The sequence below is a fragment of the Tachysurus fulvidraco genome, chromosome 13 (assembly GCF_022655615.1).
Source record: "Tachysurus fulvidraco isolate hzauxx_2018 chromosome 13, HZAU_PFXX_2.0, whole genome shotgun sequence".
Taxonomy (NCBI): domain Eukaryota; kingdom Metazoa; phylum Chordata; class Actinopteri; order Siluriformes; family Bagridae; genus Tachysurus; species Tachysurus fulvidraco.
In genome coordinates this window covers 18,404,935-18,424,357 of record NC_062530.1, presented here as the reverse complement: position 1 = coordinate 18,424,357, position 19,423 = coordinate 18,404,935, and the positions used below count along the sequence as shown (strand labels likewise).

The 19,423-nt window shown below is 36.4% G+C and overlaps 1 protein-coding gene across 3 annotated transcripts in view; it reads right to left on the bottom strand.

Annotated features, from left to right (window-relative positions):
* srgap1a (SLIT-ROBO Rho GTPase activating protein 1a) overlaps nt 1-19,423 on the bottom strand; it is a 77,849-nt gene that overhangs the window by 49,831 nt on the left and 8,595 nt on the right. For all 3 annotated transcript variants that reach the window (XM_027161611.2, XM_027161608.2, XM_027161607.2), the window contains exon 2: nt 4,813-5,008. In XM_027161611.2, coding sequence (XP_027017412.1) covers nt 4,813-5,008 — 196 coding nt within the window. The remainder of the gene's footprint in view (nt 1-4,812; nt 5,009-19,423) is intronic.

Sequence of the window (19,423 nt, the reverse complement as noted above, 5' to 3'; positions counted from 1 at the left end):
GCTTTAATTACCAAGATGAATTTGTGTTTGAGACAATGAACCTGTAGTAAAGAAAAGCAAAAAAAAAAAACACTCCTTGACTATAATCTTATAACTTGCCTTCCAGCCAGATGTAATAAAAACAGTTGAACCTCTAAGAGTAAGCTTGTATGTAGTCTAAAAGTTACTACCTTATTCCCCATTTTATTCTACATAAAGGCCTTTTGCCAGTTTAATAGAAACTACCATTGTGGTGGACTCATTTTCCAGAATGTATTTTATTTTTCGTCATTTATACAACTGAGAAGACAAAGACCCAGGACACACAAACTCATGCACACATGTACAAAAAGTAAAAACGCCTTCGCATTCACCTGCAAAGGTATTTGTACTACCTCGCTGTTTTCACATCATTTAAAGGTTAAACACTAGAATGACCTTTGGTTCAGAGCCCAAGCCTGCAAAACAGGCAGCATGTGTCAACACAACAGTTGGGTCAACATATCCAATCCCTGAACCGTATGACACGGACATCCACATGCCACACAGACAGAAAGAGAAGCCGAGTTGACATTTTCAGTCATACTTTCATGAACACCACAGCATTTAAAACAGAAACAGGAAGCAAATCTGTTGAATAGAATAACATAAGGTGATAAGAACTAATCCTCAAAGTTAAAAAATACAGCAAGGAGGGTGAGATCTGTCATGCCAGACTGGAAGAAATGGATAATCTAATTGAACTAAAAGCCTGAAGGAGCACAATTTGGACAAGGAGATTTCAGAATGAGAGAGTTATGGCAGGACGAGCAGGCTTGGTCAGATGGCAATTACCATAAAACCTTTCACGAGACTCGATCAGTATCCTGTGTATGCAGCCGTTAGGGACTTTTCTTTCAAGCTGCAGAACATATGGAAAGCATGTGACAAAGCTGAATAGTGAAGTGAAATAATGCTTAAATTGTGGTTAATGCTGTATGGGATACGAATTTGGCACACATAAATTAAACAAATGGAAACCTGTGCAATTATAACCTGGTCGTCCAATTTCAACATGGACAATGAGTCTGATTATTTACTACCTCCCAGGATAAATTTAACGAAACCAAAATGTATGTAAAGCATTCTTAATACTGGTATTTGTGAGATCAGAAACGCTATAAAACAAATAGAAACGACATCCCTCAGTGTGCTCCTAGAGAATACAAAGGCAGGATTTTCTAATGAGATGACCTTCTGACCTGGCCAAGCAGTCATGCTGTGACCACCAATGACTTCCCAGTGTCCTATAGCACACACCCGAAAACAATACCTACAACACCAAATTGCAGCTAGGCAAAGCCATAAACCAGAAGTAGCCATATTCTGCACATTTCTCTTTTATTTTTATAAAATGTCTAATAATACACTAATAAATACATTCACATGGACTCAATCTAAGATGCTTCGACAATCCATGAAGTGCTTGGTACCTCTGGCACATTTTACATAGCCACTATCTGAAAAAATCTTACAGTGGTGCCATGTAGTTGGTAGTCAGCACGTGTATGTACTGGTTTAAAAAACAAGAAGCTTTTCAGAGAAAGATACTTGCTCTAGACTGAGCAAAATTCCACAGATACACAAATATCCATCTTAAGATATCCTTTTTTCTTCTTAAAACTGTTCAAGGCAAATAAATGCAACACTTAATTGTTAATTGTAAATGGGCTAAGGGCATCTATGATTGGTCATTTGTGATGTCAGTCAAACAGCCTCTTTATGGTACAGTATGCAATTCTTTGAACATGTTTATTGAGTTACCAGAGATCTCTAGTGAAAGCTATGGGTCTGAATTGTGAGACTACTGTTCTCTAAGAGAAAATGGTGGAAGACATGTCTAGTACATCGTAAAGAGCTGAAATGCTGGAAAACATGTCTAGTACATCGTAAAGACCTGAGTAGTAGAGATGAAGAGTTTTGTCAATAAAGCTAGTTTACTAAAAAAGTGTTAATTTCTCCTATGTGTTCAGCATTTAGGGTCATCCTGTACATGACCTAGTGACTGAGTAAACAGTAAGATCTGCTTTAAAAGATTTGAAAATAGTTCTTTACAAGTGAAGAACAAAGTGTCTCATCTGTACAGTACATGTTCCAAGGTTTTGAGGAACTCAGTGACAAGCTGGGAAAAGAAAGCCACATATATGGACGTTCATAAACTGGTTCCAGTGAGCATCTAGAAATGCAAGATACAATAATCAATGTATTTAATCTTATTCAAAAGGCCTTCTGCTGTTAAAGCAGGTGTAGCTAAGAGAGAGAGACTTACTGTAGCAATAAAAAAAATACCAGATTCTCTTAAGTTAACTAAAAAGACTCTATTAACAGTATAACATTATTTTAACATAGATTTTAACATTATTCCTCGGTTATGTAAAACCCAGATGACTGGTGATACTGGTGCAACTGAACAGAATCATTGATTAGCTAGACTTTTATCTGCTTTACCGAGCAAGTGTCAATAGCTCCATTGCTGCTGATTGCACAAATTCTGTGCAGAAAAATAAAGATGCCACTTGTGATATTCTTAATTTACATTCACTCCTTATCTACAGGAAAAAAAACCCATTCAACAGTTAATGCATGGCAGGATGATATAGGCAGAGCCAGTGGATGCACTAATGGCAGCTAATTGGTCCTCAGAGAGGGAGTACAGTGTGCTTAGTGGAGGATTTAGCAAAGTGGAATGCCAGCTTATTCATGAGAGTTTGTGCAGATAAACTGCCTGTATAAAGTGCTTATACTGTATCATATTATAGAAAGGTGTATAGCAAATTTCAGCCAAAGATATGGCAAAATGTCCAATACCAAAACAAAATCCCATAACTACTGTAACACGCAATCCCTTAAATGGACATTACTTGAGTGAGCCAGATTCTATGAAACCCTTAGTATCTGGTATCTTTGTGAAGTCTCTAGGAGGTAGTGTAGGAGGAGGACTTTGGATGTAATCAGATCGTTGCCATCCCCATCCCAGCACACCTCCCTGAACAAACAGAGCCGGATATGTTAGTTGAGCAAACAGCTGTGCTCTCCCTCTGTGGATGAGGCCGCCACATGGCTTTAGAAGAACACTAACCATTGAGCACCAAAGCTCTGCTGATTCAGCTGCCTCTTCTCCCTGTTTGTGCATGTTTGTGTGTGTGTGTGTGTGTGATCAGGATCAGAGTAGCACTACACAAACACAAGGAAGTGTGCACACATTAGACCCGCAAGACAACATTCAAAGTTGTCAGCGGGATGCTAGAGTACTTCGTTTGTATTCCTCGCCCTATATCCTCAAACGGATTTCCTCACGTCCAATCCTGTCTTTAAATAGAGCTACAAATGAATGACGACAACAGAGATGACCGTTGAATGAGACACACAGCTGGAACAGACAACTACATTTGTCTTTGTAGACCTTTAAACATATTGTGGCCCTATTTAAGCCATTTACTCTGCACTTAAAGAACCTCATGTTTATTATGTCTTCTTGTTGCCACATAAGTTTGAGACTTGATTGATCAGAATTTATCAATAATCCTTATTACAGATGCTCTCCAGCAGTGAGCTGAACATAAAGTATTTTTTTTGCTAAACATTACAGCAGTGTTATTATTATATTATTATATACTGCATATATATTTGAATATAGCCTTATTTCACCTTACTATGAGTTTTACACGTATTCAAATGGTATACAGTATTTTGTCTTCCTATACTCTGACAGGCCAGTATATCACACAATAAAAACAGAAACTCGCGGCCGTTACAGTCAGACTCACAGCTGCTGGACTCATTTGGGTCGGCAGAAAGCTGTCTGCTCTATTTACAGTAGCCTAAGGCAAACAGCCGATAGATATTTCCTATCCAACCAGTTTAAACAGCATGCAAATATGGGCCTGTCTTCTTGACAATAGTGATCTCCGACAGGACAAAAAGTCCGCAGGTTTGTTTTAAAAGCATTTCAACATTCCAGCAGCTTGTCCCAGGTTGTAGCTCAGCGTCTTCACCCATGGAAAACTTGAGAGAGTCACTTGAACTCAGTGACTCTAAGGCTGCTGGACATTTTACATGTAGTATCACAATATTCCATTTTAGCTGTGAACAAAGTGTTTATAGGTGGTTCTATAGCTACAGTAGATTCATAGTCCACCAATTGAAGTATTCAAACTGAACTTTTAATAGTTCCTGCAGGGTAATGCCATGAGAAAATAAAAAGACCATGAGTATTTCAATAAATATCAATGCATTAGTTATGCTCATGTGACTAATTAACACATACATCAGGCCATTATGATATCACCAAATATTTTTTTTCATTTATTTAATTCTCTTTGACAAAACACTCTCTTTGAGAAGAAAAATCAGTGTTAAAGAAGTCTGAGAAAACTACAATTTAATGATGTGTTAATGATTTGAAACCAAGGATATTGCATTTCATTTCCATTGAATGTATAGAGAGGTTTTACAAATAAATAGGTAGAAATAGGTTTTGTAATGCCTCTTTTTATCCACTGATGCTAGATATGACAAATAAATAGACAGTGTGGTATTAAAATGCAATTTTTGGAGGTGTCATTTAGTAAATGTGTAATTAGAATCTTTAGACTGCCAAGTTATTCGCAATTAATTTGTATTAATTTGTACAAATTAATTTCTTATTCATGAATGAAGAAGTCACTATGTGTAATTAATCGAACTGCGCTCGGTAGGTTAACTAAATATTAGCTGTCTGCTCAGGTTGTGTGTCAATCCCCCAGCACACCAAGTGTCAGATGAATCATGCATAACCACAAACACAACACTCACTTGTATTGTTGGTGGTCCTTAGTGCTTCTGGTCTTGGCCATAAAGCGCTCAGCCAGCTTCTCCAGGTTACGGGAATACTCCATCTCGATCTCTGACTTCTTTCGGAAGAAGTCCTGGAGGTCCTGAAGAAGCTGGACCCTCATCTCTGTCTGCTGCTCGATACATTTCTGCTGCTCCACCAGTTGAGCTCGAATCTCTGCACACAGACAAGGAAAAATGTCAATCAAAACATTCAGATAAATCTGCACAAATCTTAAATCCATTAGTTTATTGACCAGGTAAGTAAAAGCTTAGGCTAAAAATTGATTGTAGATGTAACATGATGCAATAATGTATGACAAGCTAGTTTGGTAGTTAACTGCATTAATAGAATTTAAACGATGAATAAACAGTCAATGATTTTGTGATTGTAGTTCTAGTATCAAAAAGTTTTGACATAGCGAAATGCCACCTGTTGACCACTTGTCAGGTATGAGCTTTGGTGCTTTTTCATCAAACTGGAAGAAATAGTAGCTTAGGCTGACATCTTTATTTGTTCCTCAGTAAAATTTAATACGAGGTGACATATGATATGATATACGTGACGATTTTGAGGGAATATGAATGAGTACCGCACACTACAATTACGCTCTCAAGGTGGGCTGCATTAACGTGAAGAACAGTAAGTTTAAACCTATGAAGCAAATCAAAACATTTGTAAAAGGCAATATTAACGTAGTGCTGTTCGTTTACTTTTTTGTTAGATCTACTATTTCACCAGGCAACTAAAAATAAATAAATAAAAGCCCACACGTGAAATCGGCTTGCCCTGTGCATCTGGGGTAGTGATTTGTCCACAAGAATCAGAGACAAAATCACAATTGTCCAACAATTTGAGTCTAGAAGCTGCCTTCTTCTTCAAATAAGCACCAATGGAGTAACCATAAATGTTACTTTTACTCAATTTATTACTCAATTGCCAGCAATTCAACCAGACATCACTGCACTTAATAGGAGCTTTTTTTAGCCAGCCCACATCCCACTCCATCATGTAACAGCTCACCTGCCATACAGAATATAAAGCACAGAGTTCATTAAGGCTGCGGCTCCCAGAAGCCCCGCTGCTCCACACTGTACTAAGCACACTAAGTGCCGTGTCTCTCGCATTTCCCTGGAGAGGCCTGCCATGTTTAATGGATTTCCCATAACGTGCCATATCAGAGCCTGTCTTTTCCAAGATGGGAGCAAACAGATTAATGAGGTGATTTTAAAGAAAAAACAAAAACGTTTTGAACGTCTTTATCCAAAACGTGAGGCTTTTAAGATCATGTGAATTATTAAGAAAACTGCATATACTGTCACAGACAGCAAGGACGTAAGCGAGGGACTGAAGAACCGAGATCTCTCATGATATTGGTGGTACTAAGTGTGGAACTATGTCATCAGATAGAAGGAAAATCTTACTTATTGGACTTAAATTCAGTCTAGAATAGACTTCTGGAAATCAAATAGACTGATATCACGGAATGCTGTTTACATGGCACCTTGAGTAATCTGTTAACAGTGAAAGTCAGGTCATTGTGTTATTCTTCTTGATAGTGTGTGTATCACTGTGTCAGAGATGTTTGTCTTGGCTAGTCTTTTTGAGAGCTTTATTAATCTTTCAAAATGCAGGCATGGTCTAAAGGAAGCCTGCAGAAGGCTCTGTGTGAAACTGGAAGAATCAGATCCCAGTGTAGCTTCTGGGCTAATTACACTACCACTGAGAAATGACGGGGGTTTAGCGACTTTCTATAAAACGTATCTAAATAATACAACCTATTTTTGTACTAAATTGTTTCATTTGCCTGTTTTGCTTTATTATTTTAATCTCGATTTTTTGAGTTGCATTTAATATGGAGATGAACTGCCAGTTTGAAACAACACACTAAAAAAACAACATATCTACCAATGCTGTACAGACAAAAAAATGAGTGAAAACACTGTTTTATATATATATATATATATATATATATATATATATATATATATATATATATATATATATATATATATAAATAGTGAAATCTTGTTCAAAGCAATGGTATAAGGTTTACTCTGCCTCTCTTGTCCTTCATCACCGCTTCGTATCAAGTAACCCTAAGAGACAAAGAAAATTCCTCGACCCATTAGGTCACCTGTGTGGTAAACATCTGTGCAGTGTCATAGTGCCTGTGTGTGTGTGTGTGTGTGTGTGTGTGTGTGTGTGTGTGTGTGTGTGTGTGTGTGTGTGTGTGTGTGTGTGTGTGCCTTCATGATCAAAGCCCCTGTGATCTACTTCAAACAGAGACAGCTGAGGACACCTGTGCTCTCATCCATTCCTACGCAAACAAGAAGTTAAGTAAGAGTGTAAGAAATGTAAGTAACCCAGCATTAAAAAATGTTGAGCTACAATATAAAAAAAATAGCTCAAAGGAGCAAGAAGGAGAAAAATAGAGCATGATAGTTTGATGAAAGTCAAACTGGTAAGTGAATTACCAGTGTACTATAAACAGAAGGAGTAATGCGCGGTGTCCAGTAAGACTATGTCCGCTCACTAGACATTATCGTAGCACCTGAAGCTTGAACGAAAAGGTTGTTTGTTCCTGAGAACTGTTTCTGATATATCCCCTTTGAAGGTCACACTAAACAAAGGCAAACTAGCCACCACCCCTTTCATCATGGGAAATAGGTCCTGAGTGGCCACTCAACTATTCCTCTGATGGCAGATGTGCTGGATAATGAAAAAGGGGTTTTGTCAAGAAAAGCAAAGCTGTACTTTATTTGAACTGGAGCAAATATTTTAGCAAAAATTCCATTCAATTCTATTTGTATAGACACTGTCATAGACACAATGTAGATCCTTAATGAGCCAGATGTGACTCTGGATAGTGAGATTATTCATCCTAACACGTCTACGACTGTATACTATAGCAGGCTGCTGTTTTCCTTCATGATTAAAGCAGTGGTTCTCAGGTACAAGTCCACAATATTCAGTTGAGTTTATGCACTGAAGCATTGGTGAGATTAAACAAAAATTATTGATTGGAAATGCAATCCTTAGATTACATCAAGAACAATGATTTTCATTAAACCAAACGTTTGATAAGTCTGCAGAGCAAATATCAACGAATTGCTCATTAAATGCTACAGTTCAAGAACAGAGACACACTTTTCACAAAATCGAGACAGCTCATTTGAGGGTGTGCCAACAGTAATCTGGGCCATAACATATGAGAAACTCTCATGATAAAGAGGCTCATCAGTGGCACCAAAAATAGCAGCAGTAGTCACAAGAAAATACTTAATGTAGAGGGCTATCTAGCACCGGATTACCATCTCGGGACATATGGAATATGTCAAAAGTCCTTTGCTTTGACTTTCCACTGGGCAATTTCAACATCTACCCTAGGTTACTGAGAAGAGTGAGTAAGTTGTGGGGGAGCAACACTGAGAGAGTCAACACTGACTCATCATGTTTGAGGGAATTCCCATCAGGATGTTGGCATGTGATACCTTAGTAAAAAGACACGCTCATAGTCACATTTCAGTCAGTGTAACACAAGATCGAAACTTGCCCTAAGTCACACTGGAGTCAACTACAGGTCATTAATTACAAACCAACCACTGAGAAACAGTAATTATAGATTAATTACATACATATTAAAGTAGCATATTTTAAAGCCTTAAATTATTTGTTTATTAATAATTCATATTGTTCTATATTTCTGGTAGATTTTTGTAATTATAAATTATTTACAATATATTTTTTATTTCATGATGACAAATTCAGCTGTGATACAAACAATTCTGAAGATATGTTATAGGCTGCCGAGTTCGACTGAAAACTAAAGAGAAGAAAAAACTGACTGTTTTGACTAAGTGCAGCTTCCTGCTAATGACTTAGCTTCATAAATCTTTGGGGTTTCACTTCAAGGCGTTCATAGCCTTCTCTGACTTTTAGCTCATGTATGGAATCTGTTATTATCTACTCATTTTACAGAGACCACAACAGATTAACACGAAACCACAGTCTCCTTGCACACTAGGTCTCTGAATAATAGAGAAAAATAGCTCAAAATGCTCTTAACATACTAATTTCTCATAGTTTACAGATTTACAGAATCATGAGGTTTAGCACTGAGATTTGAATAATGTTTAGTATGTTTGGGTCATATTTGTTAACACAAAGTAAAAGTCACATTTTTATTTTTTTATGATTATATACATCAAGGCTCAGTCATTTGACCTGTGACAAATAATAACTAGTTTATAATCAGATGCTTAAACCACTGAGTAGATTACTCTGGAATTTATGTGTTTTGATACTGAAATATTACCGTGTCTACCAGTAATCAATAAGAGCTAGTTTTCTAGAAGTTGTTACCGAATGCTAGTCGTATTACTATATTTGAATCACGAGGACATAGAAATGAACGATTAATTTAAAAAAAATGTTTTTGTTTTTTTTAGCTAAACTTATTTTAACATAATTGTTTTTAAACTAGGTCTAAACTTTCTTTTAGAGCACAGGGAGTTAGATAAAAAAAAATCTGTTTGTTTGAGTGCTAGCCTACTTTAGACACAGCAGGAGAACAGTATTGCTATTTGCCCATTACCATTTCCTGAGACATTTGCGAACACACACACAAACACTCACACACACACACACACACACACACACACACAGAGAGAGAGAGAGAGAGAGAGAGAGAGAGAGAGAGAGAGAGAGAGAGAGATAGAGAGAGAGAGACAGACAGACAGACAGACAGACAGACAGACAGACAGACAGCACGAAAAAATATCTTCAGGCTTCTTCTGATCTAATCGGTTTTATGGGTTACTAAACTCTCATGTTTTCAGTCTGGTGCTGGATTAGCAAGCAAAAATCATCAAACAAACCAGACTGTATTTTTATTTTTAAATCTAGATTATATTTGCAATATTATCCCATCTGGGCTTAAAAACATATGGGCCAAGTGTTAAGTGATTACTATAGAAAGTAGCCAGAAGCCATTAAAGCAAATGCAGAAGGAATCAATCACTGTGTATAACAATAGCAACCAATCAAATCCAATCAAAATTGGAGCCTAGCACTGCAGCAAAAGCACGAGACATGGGTGAAAGAAGCAGACTGTAAAAGAAAAGGTGTTTGTTCAGCTGCTTTGTGATATCCTGCATATCTGTTTGTGCTGGAGAGGGCAGTGAAATCCTCAGCCAAGAGAAAGGTGGAGAGAGCAGAATGCATGGAGCAAAAAATATGGCATGAGTCTAATATTACAGCCAGATTAAACATGTGGTATACGGTAGCATGACATATCTGCTTTCATCAATAGACTGTAGACCTCGGGGTTATACGCTGAAAATGGCCACGCTTGGGTCTGAATTATTTTTCCATCTGCTGTGTGGCTAATTCGGGACTAGGAAGTACCTACGGATGACCAAAGTGATGACAGGAAGTGAGGGAGTGGGTTAGCTACGGATTCCTGTGCATGTGAGAAATATGTTGCAGTTGTCCTCTATCCTGTTGACTGTACACTATGCAAGAACAGATTTCACTCTTTGACTAGTTTTCAAACTTGCACACTATTTCTTTATCTGCATGCATCCACTTTCAAATATTTAGGATTGAATGTTTCCATTTTTGTTGCCTATCAAAATGAAAAACAATTATCAGACACTTGGGACACATGGCTAAAGTGGGGAAAACACTTTAGATCTTTTCAGATAGGTCAGAAAGAATCCATGTCTTTTAGCCATAATTTATTTTAACATATTTATTTGCTAATTCTAAAATGTTATCATTTCAGGAACTTGTATGACAGACACATAATAATAATAATAATAATAATAATAATAATAATAATAATAATAATAATAATAATAATAATAATAATAATAATAATAACGTCCTATATTGTATGACGTTATTATTATTATTATTATTATTATTATTATTATTAGCACTTTAAGATTTCTGACATGGGAAAGCATTTAGAATTCTGTATCATGACAAGCTGCAGATTTTTAATGGCTTAATAACTTAATAACATGTGATATTGTGATATTACATGCTATAGAGTGTGCATATTTTGTGCTATAGAGGAAGATGTAAAGAAAGAATATTTTTCCATTTGTTATCATTAAATTATGTGACTGCCTTTTTCGTGATTTTATATTTGCTTAAGAAACAGATTAATATTTCAGTGTCGCTCTAACTGGAATCTGAATACTAAATCAAAGAATAAAAATTAGAATATCATTTTGAAGAGAAACTGACATTTATACCTATTCATTGGCAGTTAATATAGCTATATATACTGCTATATATAATTATGCTAATAAGGCATTAAGCCACATCACCACAGTTTGGTTGCATTAAGCTTGTTTTTCTGACTATGCAGAGCCAAGTTTGTAGGCATTCCATTGCAAACCGTTTCCAGGAGGAAATGCCACTGGAAACCGCACTGTACACGCTCAGAGCTGCAAAGTGAATAAGAGTCTGTTTGATCCTGAGCTCACAGTGTTAGCCTGACTAAAGGAAGCTGCAATCCATTGGAAAGTAAATCTGGTCTGCAGATAATGAAATAGAGATGTTTTGGAAACAATAAAATAATAAAGAGCATCATGTAAGCTTCTGACAAATGTGAGATTTTTAAACAGTGGTTAGTTCAGTGCCTTGCATACATTTTCACCCTCCATGACACATTTTAGAATTTTTCTATGCAATAACATCACTGAAATAAACTAAATTTCATTTCTAACATTTGATGGTGAAAATCTTGTTCCTTATATTGAAGATATCCGTTGCTTTAACTTTTATCTAATCACCCCCTGCACCAATACTCAGTAAAAACACCTTTGTCTTGTCTTATATCACTATTCACTTTAAACATCTGGAATATTAAAAAAAAAAAAAATTGTAAACTACATTGTTGACAATCAATTGTTCCTTAAAGTCTGGATACTTTTCCATATATTTCTGAAAATTGTTTCAGTTAATTGATTCTTAATTGATAAGATATTTCTATATTTTAAATAGGTGCTTTGAGACAGTTGAAAAGCTGCTCATTGTATGTAGCAGTACTGATGGCTCATGTGCCAAAAAACAAGAAGAATAGCTTTTTTAATGGTGTTTGCTCATGACGACACCGTACACTTTACTTTTGTTTGGAGGATGATGTCAATGTACAGAGTGCTAACACAGGGCTACGTATCACATTTCAGACCCAAAAACATGTCTCGACTGAGGCCAGATTGAGGACTGAACCTGATAAGACAAGTTATGGCAACAGGAGATTTCTTGCCCACATCTTTTCTTCCCTGTGGGACATTCTCTACGTGTTATGTGGTAAACTATACTGACGTGAATAACTGATGGGTCTCTTGTAATTACCTTTTTTTTTTAAACCACTATCATCTAGTCGTCCAGAATAAACTATAAACAAATCCCAAAGTATATGCTTCCATTTTTAATATCATGAACCCCTTCACCATCGAGGATCAAAAGGATGTTCTGGATGGGACAGTATAAAAGAAGCTCTTTAAAACCACACCACTTCAATGAGCATTAAGATTCCAATAACTGCTCCAAAGCTCCAGAGAGCAGGTCTAAAGTGTGGAATGCTTTCTGAAATCCCCAATGTTTAGAGCCTTAGGGGAAAACACCAGTGAGACCAATTCCATCCAACCACACACAGGGTCTACAGACACAACTGCATAGTTTTATTATCCTATATGCTCTTCTATATACACTCTCTCTCTCTCTCTCTCTCTCTCTCTCTCTCCAATATGCTTACTTTATGGTACTAATATTCTTCAAACACCTGCACACACACACACACACACACACACACACACACACACACACACACACACACACACACACACACAAATGACTCTCTATTATACATACTGCTAGCTATACAAACTATATCTCCTCAGATTATCAACACCTGGTGATCTTCTTCTAGGAGTGACAAAAGTTTTATTCATATTTACTATAAGTCCTATATGAGAAGGTCTCATGTCTAGTCACTGGTAAAAGACTTGAGCTAAATAATTTATCTATTATTTTTTGCTGTTTTTATTTAAATATTCATATTTGTGACATTCATATTATATAAAGTTCTTAAAGCTGCAGGTTGCAGTGAACTGTCATAGCATGTTCTCAACCAGACGTGCAGAGTAACTAACCAAAAACATAACCAATTTATAAGAAAAACACACCTAGGTAACAGGGTTTTCGACATTTGAGGCTGACTGATTGCCTCTATGACTGCAAATCATTTTTGGCAAGGTTAGGAAGTAGCCTAAATAAAAACACCTACATTGTTTTTGTAACACATGGTTAGGGATTCAGAGCAGATCAGCAGTCTCTTGCTCCTCATCCCCCTGCTGTCCAGGCCTTCATGGACATGGTCTGATAGCCACCACTGCCTGGCTCAAACCAACAATCCAAACAATTTCACACTCCAAAAAGACACGAACAAATTTTTAGTAAAACAGCTATATTACATGTTGCAAGCTCAATGAAGCTTTATGCAAACCGACTTATCATGCTGTGAAGAGGCATAGACAATACAAGAAACCACTGAACCACAAGCCTAATCACGTGTTAGACGCACTACATTGCTCAGTGTTTTCAATCAGACATTCACACACCTGGCACACACCTGTAGTACACCTTTACAGAGAATATACACAGATGCTGGAAAGATTTTCAATTCTGTATAGATTTTATCTAACACTTGATCAGATATTAATATCAGTAAGACAACATCTTAAACATAAAACTATACAAGCAAAATATTATTATATAAAACTATAAAATACCTCTATTGATCAAACACTAATCGACTCTGCCAGCAAAAATATGTACACTCCTAGGATTATCAGTTTAGTCAAGCGCATAAGTAGAGTCTGGAGATTTAATCAATGTGACAGATATCAGGAGGCGAGTTGGGTGGTCCGAAGCTATTATGAAAATGTAAACCAGAGTCTTTACCACAGGTGAATGCCTGCTGTGCTTCAAACAAAGAACTCTGGAAAGGTTTCTAAATAGTTTGACTTATCCAGTCTGCTGTCACACATCTAACCTTCAAATGTCTAGACTACTAAAAGTAAGTTTGGCAGGATGAGGTTTCAAAAATAGTACGGTTTAAATAAGAAAACCAAAACACTGTATTTTAAGCATAAAGTCATCAGTGTGAAATGTTTTGGAGCTGTTTTGATGCTGTGGGGGTTTGACGGTTTGACATCAGCAGCCAGGTTTTCATCCAAGGGATTATTTGTTTAAAGAAAGTGTCAATTATTTGAAATGATTACAAAATTTGTGTAATATTATCTGTATGTAATATTAACCATGTTTCAATAAAAATCCTAGTTATATTTGTTTAACTTTTGAGGATAAATATGTTTCTTTAACTCTGAACTTGCACAGCACGGTGCCACTTTATACACACAATACTGCACATGGACACTTTAAGGACAATCACTTTCAAATCATTTTTACTGCCAATATACACCATGTGCATTTGTTCGCATATATTTTTTATACATTTTATATAGTTTATACAGACGTAAAAAGCATTTCACTGCATGTCGTACTCTGTCTGTATGTGTATGTGACAAATAAAATTTGATTTGATTTGATTTGGGAAATGGTGCAATTATATTGGAATGATTTTTGACAGGAAACCACTGCAAACACTGAAATTTTGGCTTTTCACTGTGTATCGTTTATCATGTGCAACTGCTTCGATAAAACTCATTGAAACACCAAAGGGACCTGCTAAATAAAGGAGAAGACATGAAAGCTTAAGTATAAGAAATACTACAATATCTTTAGCTGATGGTACACTATACTGCATTCCAGCAAAGTGTTTTGGAAGAAGATGCGATCGCCTTATGGACACAGTTTACTGCAAAGATTCACAATGACAGAGAGAAAATGTGTAGCCTAGAAAATTAGCCAAGATTAATCAGTAAACTGTTGAACAAAGGTCTAAATTTTCTTATTTGCAACACGGGAATGTACATTTTAACAAATGACAGAACAAAACACACCAAAATTGAGTAAAAAAAAACAGTGGACCAAAGAAGGGCGGAATAAACAAACAAACAAACAAACAAATAAACAATAAGACGTATGTTTTTATTCCCAGCATCTGGGAATGAGCTATAAGCAACCAAATATCCAGCCATTATATTTTATATACTTTATTTAAATACTGAATCTTTTCCCGATTCCCAGAACCCTCTGATTCAGGAGCTCTGGTCCTCAGTCCTCTTCCTGCACTTGAAGCTGGATGTTCATTACAGAGGAGAATGTGTTGGGTAATAATACCCTAACATTCAGGTTAATCAGATCACATCTTGCAAGGTTTTTGTATTTGTTTAGCCAATAACATGTTGCCCAGAGTAAATAGATGCTCTACAAACATCTTTAATAATATTTCTATATTAGTGAAATAATATTTCTCCTAGTGCAGTATTTCTATTTTAGCACTGGGTACTTTCTTTAAACCGTTATCAAGATCTGTCAGGAAATGAAATATTCATCCTTGTGTCAAACATCGATTCAAAAAGGTCAAATGATGCAAAAATAAGTTGCCATTATTACATTTTTTAATGCAATATGATACCAGTATATCTTTTAAAGATGTTTTTCATCTGGCAGGTTTTTACATATATTCAACATTAATTAAAAATTAAACATCAGCTTAAAACATGATTAAAATATGATTAAATGAATTTTGTACAATTAACATTACAAATGTTTCAAATGGTTAAATTATAAAAATGTCTTAATATTTACAGTTATTCATTTGGACAAAGTTTAGACAGTTTAGACAAAGAAAAAATAAACTGTAGAGAGGATCCAATTGGAGTAGAACACAACAGAATAGAGTTCATGGTCTTATTCAAGATATTCAATGCTTGGCATTTCAGCATTATGTCTTCTTCCTAACAGTAAAAAAAAAATCAATAATATAATTTCTTTTTATTTCCAGCTGCTGTCCATATACACATATTTGCTTGGTATATTATTCTGCAAATAGCCAAAAGATCTGGAAATACAAAGCAACTGATCCATCACACTCAGCTATTTACCCAAAAATGTGCCCTGGAGGACCACATGTGGGGCAAAAAAGCTGAAACCACACCCTTTAGTACATCGTTACAGACTTCAAGGGAAAACAGTGTGTGAATACTTTGCGACCACGTGAGAGCTATTAGCCAGTTCAGCTGGACATTTACTGTAGACAGTCTCCCTCCAAACATTCATTTCCCTCCTGAGGTGTCCTTCTTATCTCTGCATTCTTCACCCCCTAATGGTTCATGTGCACCAAAAAACCTTCTTTGAACAGAATAAGACCAAATTCAGGACATCATTTATATTCTAGCCCCATACCAGAGCACAAGAGTATCTGCTAGATATGTTAGCCTGAGGGAGAGGGATTCAGGAGTAATAAAGAAACATTACATAAAGGTAAGATGAGAGAAGTCATTCCTGTCCCACGGGAATAAGGATGTGGGGAATGGTTGCATAGTGAAAAAGGGGACATCAGCCAAAAGGATAGTTGCCTTACTATGAGAATCAACATGATTTAAAGAATGAATAGGATCGGAGATGTTGAAGAATGGGTGTTTGTTGATGTCAAATGAGCAGCTTCCATTCCTGTTTTAAAAATCCAAAATTGTAGGTATGACATAAAGCAAGAAAAATACCAATAGCAAGACACAGAAGACGCTTCATCTTATTGCTTTGGTAAAGTTTGTGGGAAAGAGTTGAAGTTAATGTGAATGAACTTCTAATCTCAAAGGAGCAGCTGAGAGATAAGCCATGACCAGTTTACAGATGGACACAAGTACACATTGCAATACACAGAATCATTCTCGTGCTTGAAGAATGACTGAGACCAAAACTGAGGCAATTCAATACATTTGGTTTGTTTAATATTTGGAATGGTTTCACACTGTACATAATGAATCCAAAGCGAGGATTCGCTAAAGGACATGTTGTGTGGAAAAAGTTCTTAAAACTCTTTTATTCAACGAGAAAATTTTTATTCAAAATTTTATTCAATTATCTAATTTAAAAAGTTTTGTTTATTGCATCCTATGATTATTTCTTTTTGTTGTTGGTTTGTCCAAATTTCCAGAACATCTCACGTTTTTACAGCACTACAGCTCCGTCCCTGTGGCTCAATTTAGCAGCTAGCATAATATGTGACATGATTAATTTAATTGTTGCAGTTGAGTCATATCCAGGGTTCGATTCAAGCATAACACTTCATATGTGAAAGCACCCTTTGGCAGATTGATTACACTTTCCAGTCCATCAATTAGTTTTAGTCATGACCAAAAGATATCCAGCAGAGAGAAAATGTAGTTTCTACATCTGTAAGGATGACAATTTGTAACTGTTGAGTAGTCAACGCAGAAAAAGACATACCTGCAAATTTCTTAGGAAAGAAAGGCATAAACAGGAGTGTTGATAAACAAATTTTTTGCATATTATCTGACAGCCAATCTCTTCAAAATGTTTAAGCTACAGTGTTAAACCATTCCCATCTCTCTCTGCAAACCCACTCTGTATGCTCTCGCCTACGGTGGTTCACAGATAGAATTTGAAACCACAGATAGAAATACAAGGAAATACAAGGCAAAGACAGACATTCCTGTAGGCCATAGATAGGTTTATGTAACCCCACCTCCCCAATCCCACCAATCAGGTCTCGGAGATCTGCCCAGACAGGGGCCAGACCTCAGAGAGGTAAGATTCCCAGGTATAGTGGAAAGCAATATGGAGGAAGTGACAGAAAATCCACATCACACCATCTGGAGGGACAGTCACCGCAGGGCGTATTTACAACCTCTGTGTCTTCTTTCCTCTTTCCCATGGACTTATCTGTGAGGCTCCAGCTGTGACAGAAAATTAACTCAGACTTTCAATAACTGAGCTTTGTCCTGTGTTATTCAAATACACACACAATGACAAAATGTTTATGGATCATTTCACAAACATCTTGTCTGGTTGTCCCAACAATTTTAGAAATGGGCTATAGCTTGAACAGTAACAGGATGCCTCGTATATAAGGCATCCGTTTATCCATCCATCTATCAATCCATCTATCCATCCAACACTGCATTGTGGTTAAATACTGGTATTTATCACCACACTGACATATTAATTACCCACAATAATTTGGTCGAGCCCAGAGTACGTGACACTTTCCCTGGTGTGTGCCAATAAAAAATGGTTATGCTGGTGTTCCATTCTATTTTTATAAAATAAAAGTACAATATATTATGACATACACACATATTCTATCACATACAGACAAAGAATACTCTAATTTACTCATACTAAAATGAATTAATCGAAATTAGGTGCACAGGTTGAGGCCCGCTAAGACTACATACTGTAGCTACATTTCATACCGATAAAAATCAACACAGTGCTAATTTCCAGTCCTTTGACTATCTGTAACTTTTAAGTAAATGAGATAACACGTGTAACAAGAATTGCTGATTATCCATATTGGAGTGATTTTCAAATTCAAGTCCATGTCAAACAACCTACATTCACAAAATGGAGGCTTTGACAAGCTTTGCCTTGCATTAAAGCCTGTGCTGTTTTACTCCCTCTTACTGAAGAGCCTCTTCTTCAGCTAAACTGAGTGGTGCTGCGTTCGGGTTATGAGTAAGAGCAAAGCACTTGGGCACGGAACGCAGTGTCAAGTGCAGTCTATTTTCAGTGCTTGCTGCTCTGCCATCCTGGAATAACAGAGCAGAATTGTCGTTCTACATCCTAAAAGCCATTACAAAAATAAGTCAGTCCTTCTGGGAGCCTTTGCAGAAAGTAAATGTCTAACCTGGAAAAAGACATGCAGCTGGCACATTCTTCATTCATGTTTCACAGCAAAAAGTATTCCACAAAAACCTAATTAAGAAAGGCATTTGGTAATGTTATGTCTCTGGGGATGTTTTGCCTGAATACACAAGAGAAAGATATATCTGGTAATTCTAGAACTCAATATAAGGGATAAATTATATGTTTGAATGACTGCAGGACATCTACTGACCCATCTGTCAAAGCCTAAGGCAATATTGCTTGGTGAGGGCAAATATTAAGGCCGAAATAAGGATTTAAGACCACTGCATTGTAAAATAATAGTTTTCTTAATGCCTATTGCAAAAATATACTATATTATAGTTTTTGTGGCCTCTGCATTGAGGTCTGGATACAAAGTAAACCTAAATTGGAACCGACTGGAAATGGACTGGTGACTCAATAGACTGTCCAATTGTGGTGCCATTACATTAAAATGTTTCAAAATTGCTGTCTGTCCAAATATTTTGAACTGCATCCTAGAAAACGAGGAATTTTAATTGGGACAGTTTATCCTCATGAGGCCCTGTTGACATTTTAACAAATTACTTTCCATTCCAGCATGTTAGCTAATTTCCATAGGTATCAAGTTACTGGATACCAATGTACAAGTAAAATTAATAACACACATACAACAGCATGTTCCAGGATTCAGGTGGCTGTGGAATATTGAACATTGACAGATGATGTAATAAGAGTGTTAAGCTCATAAGA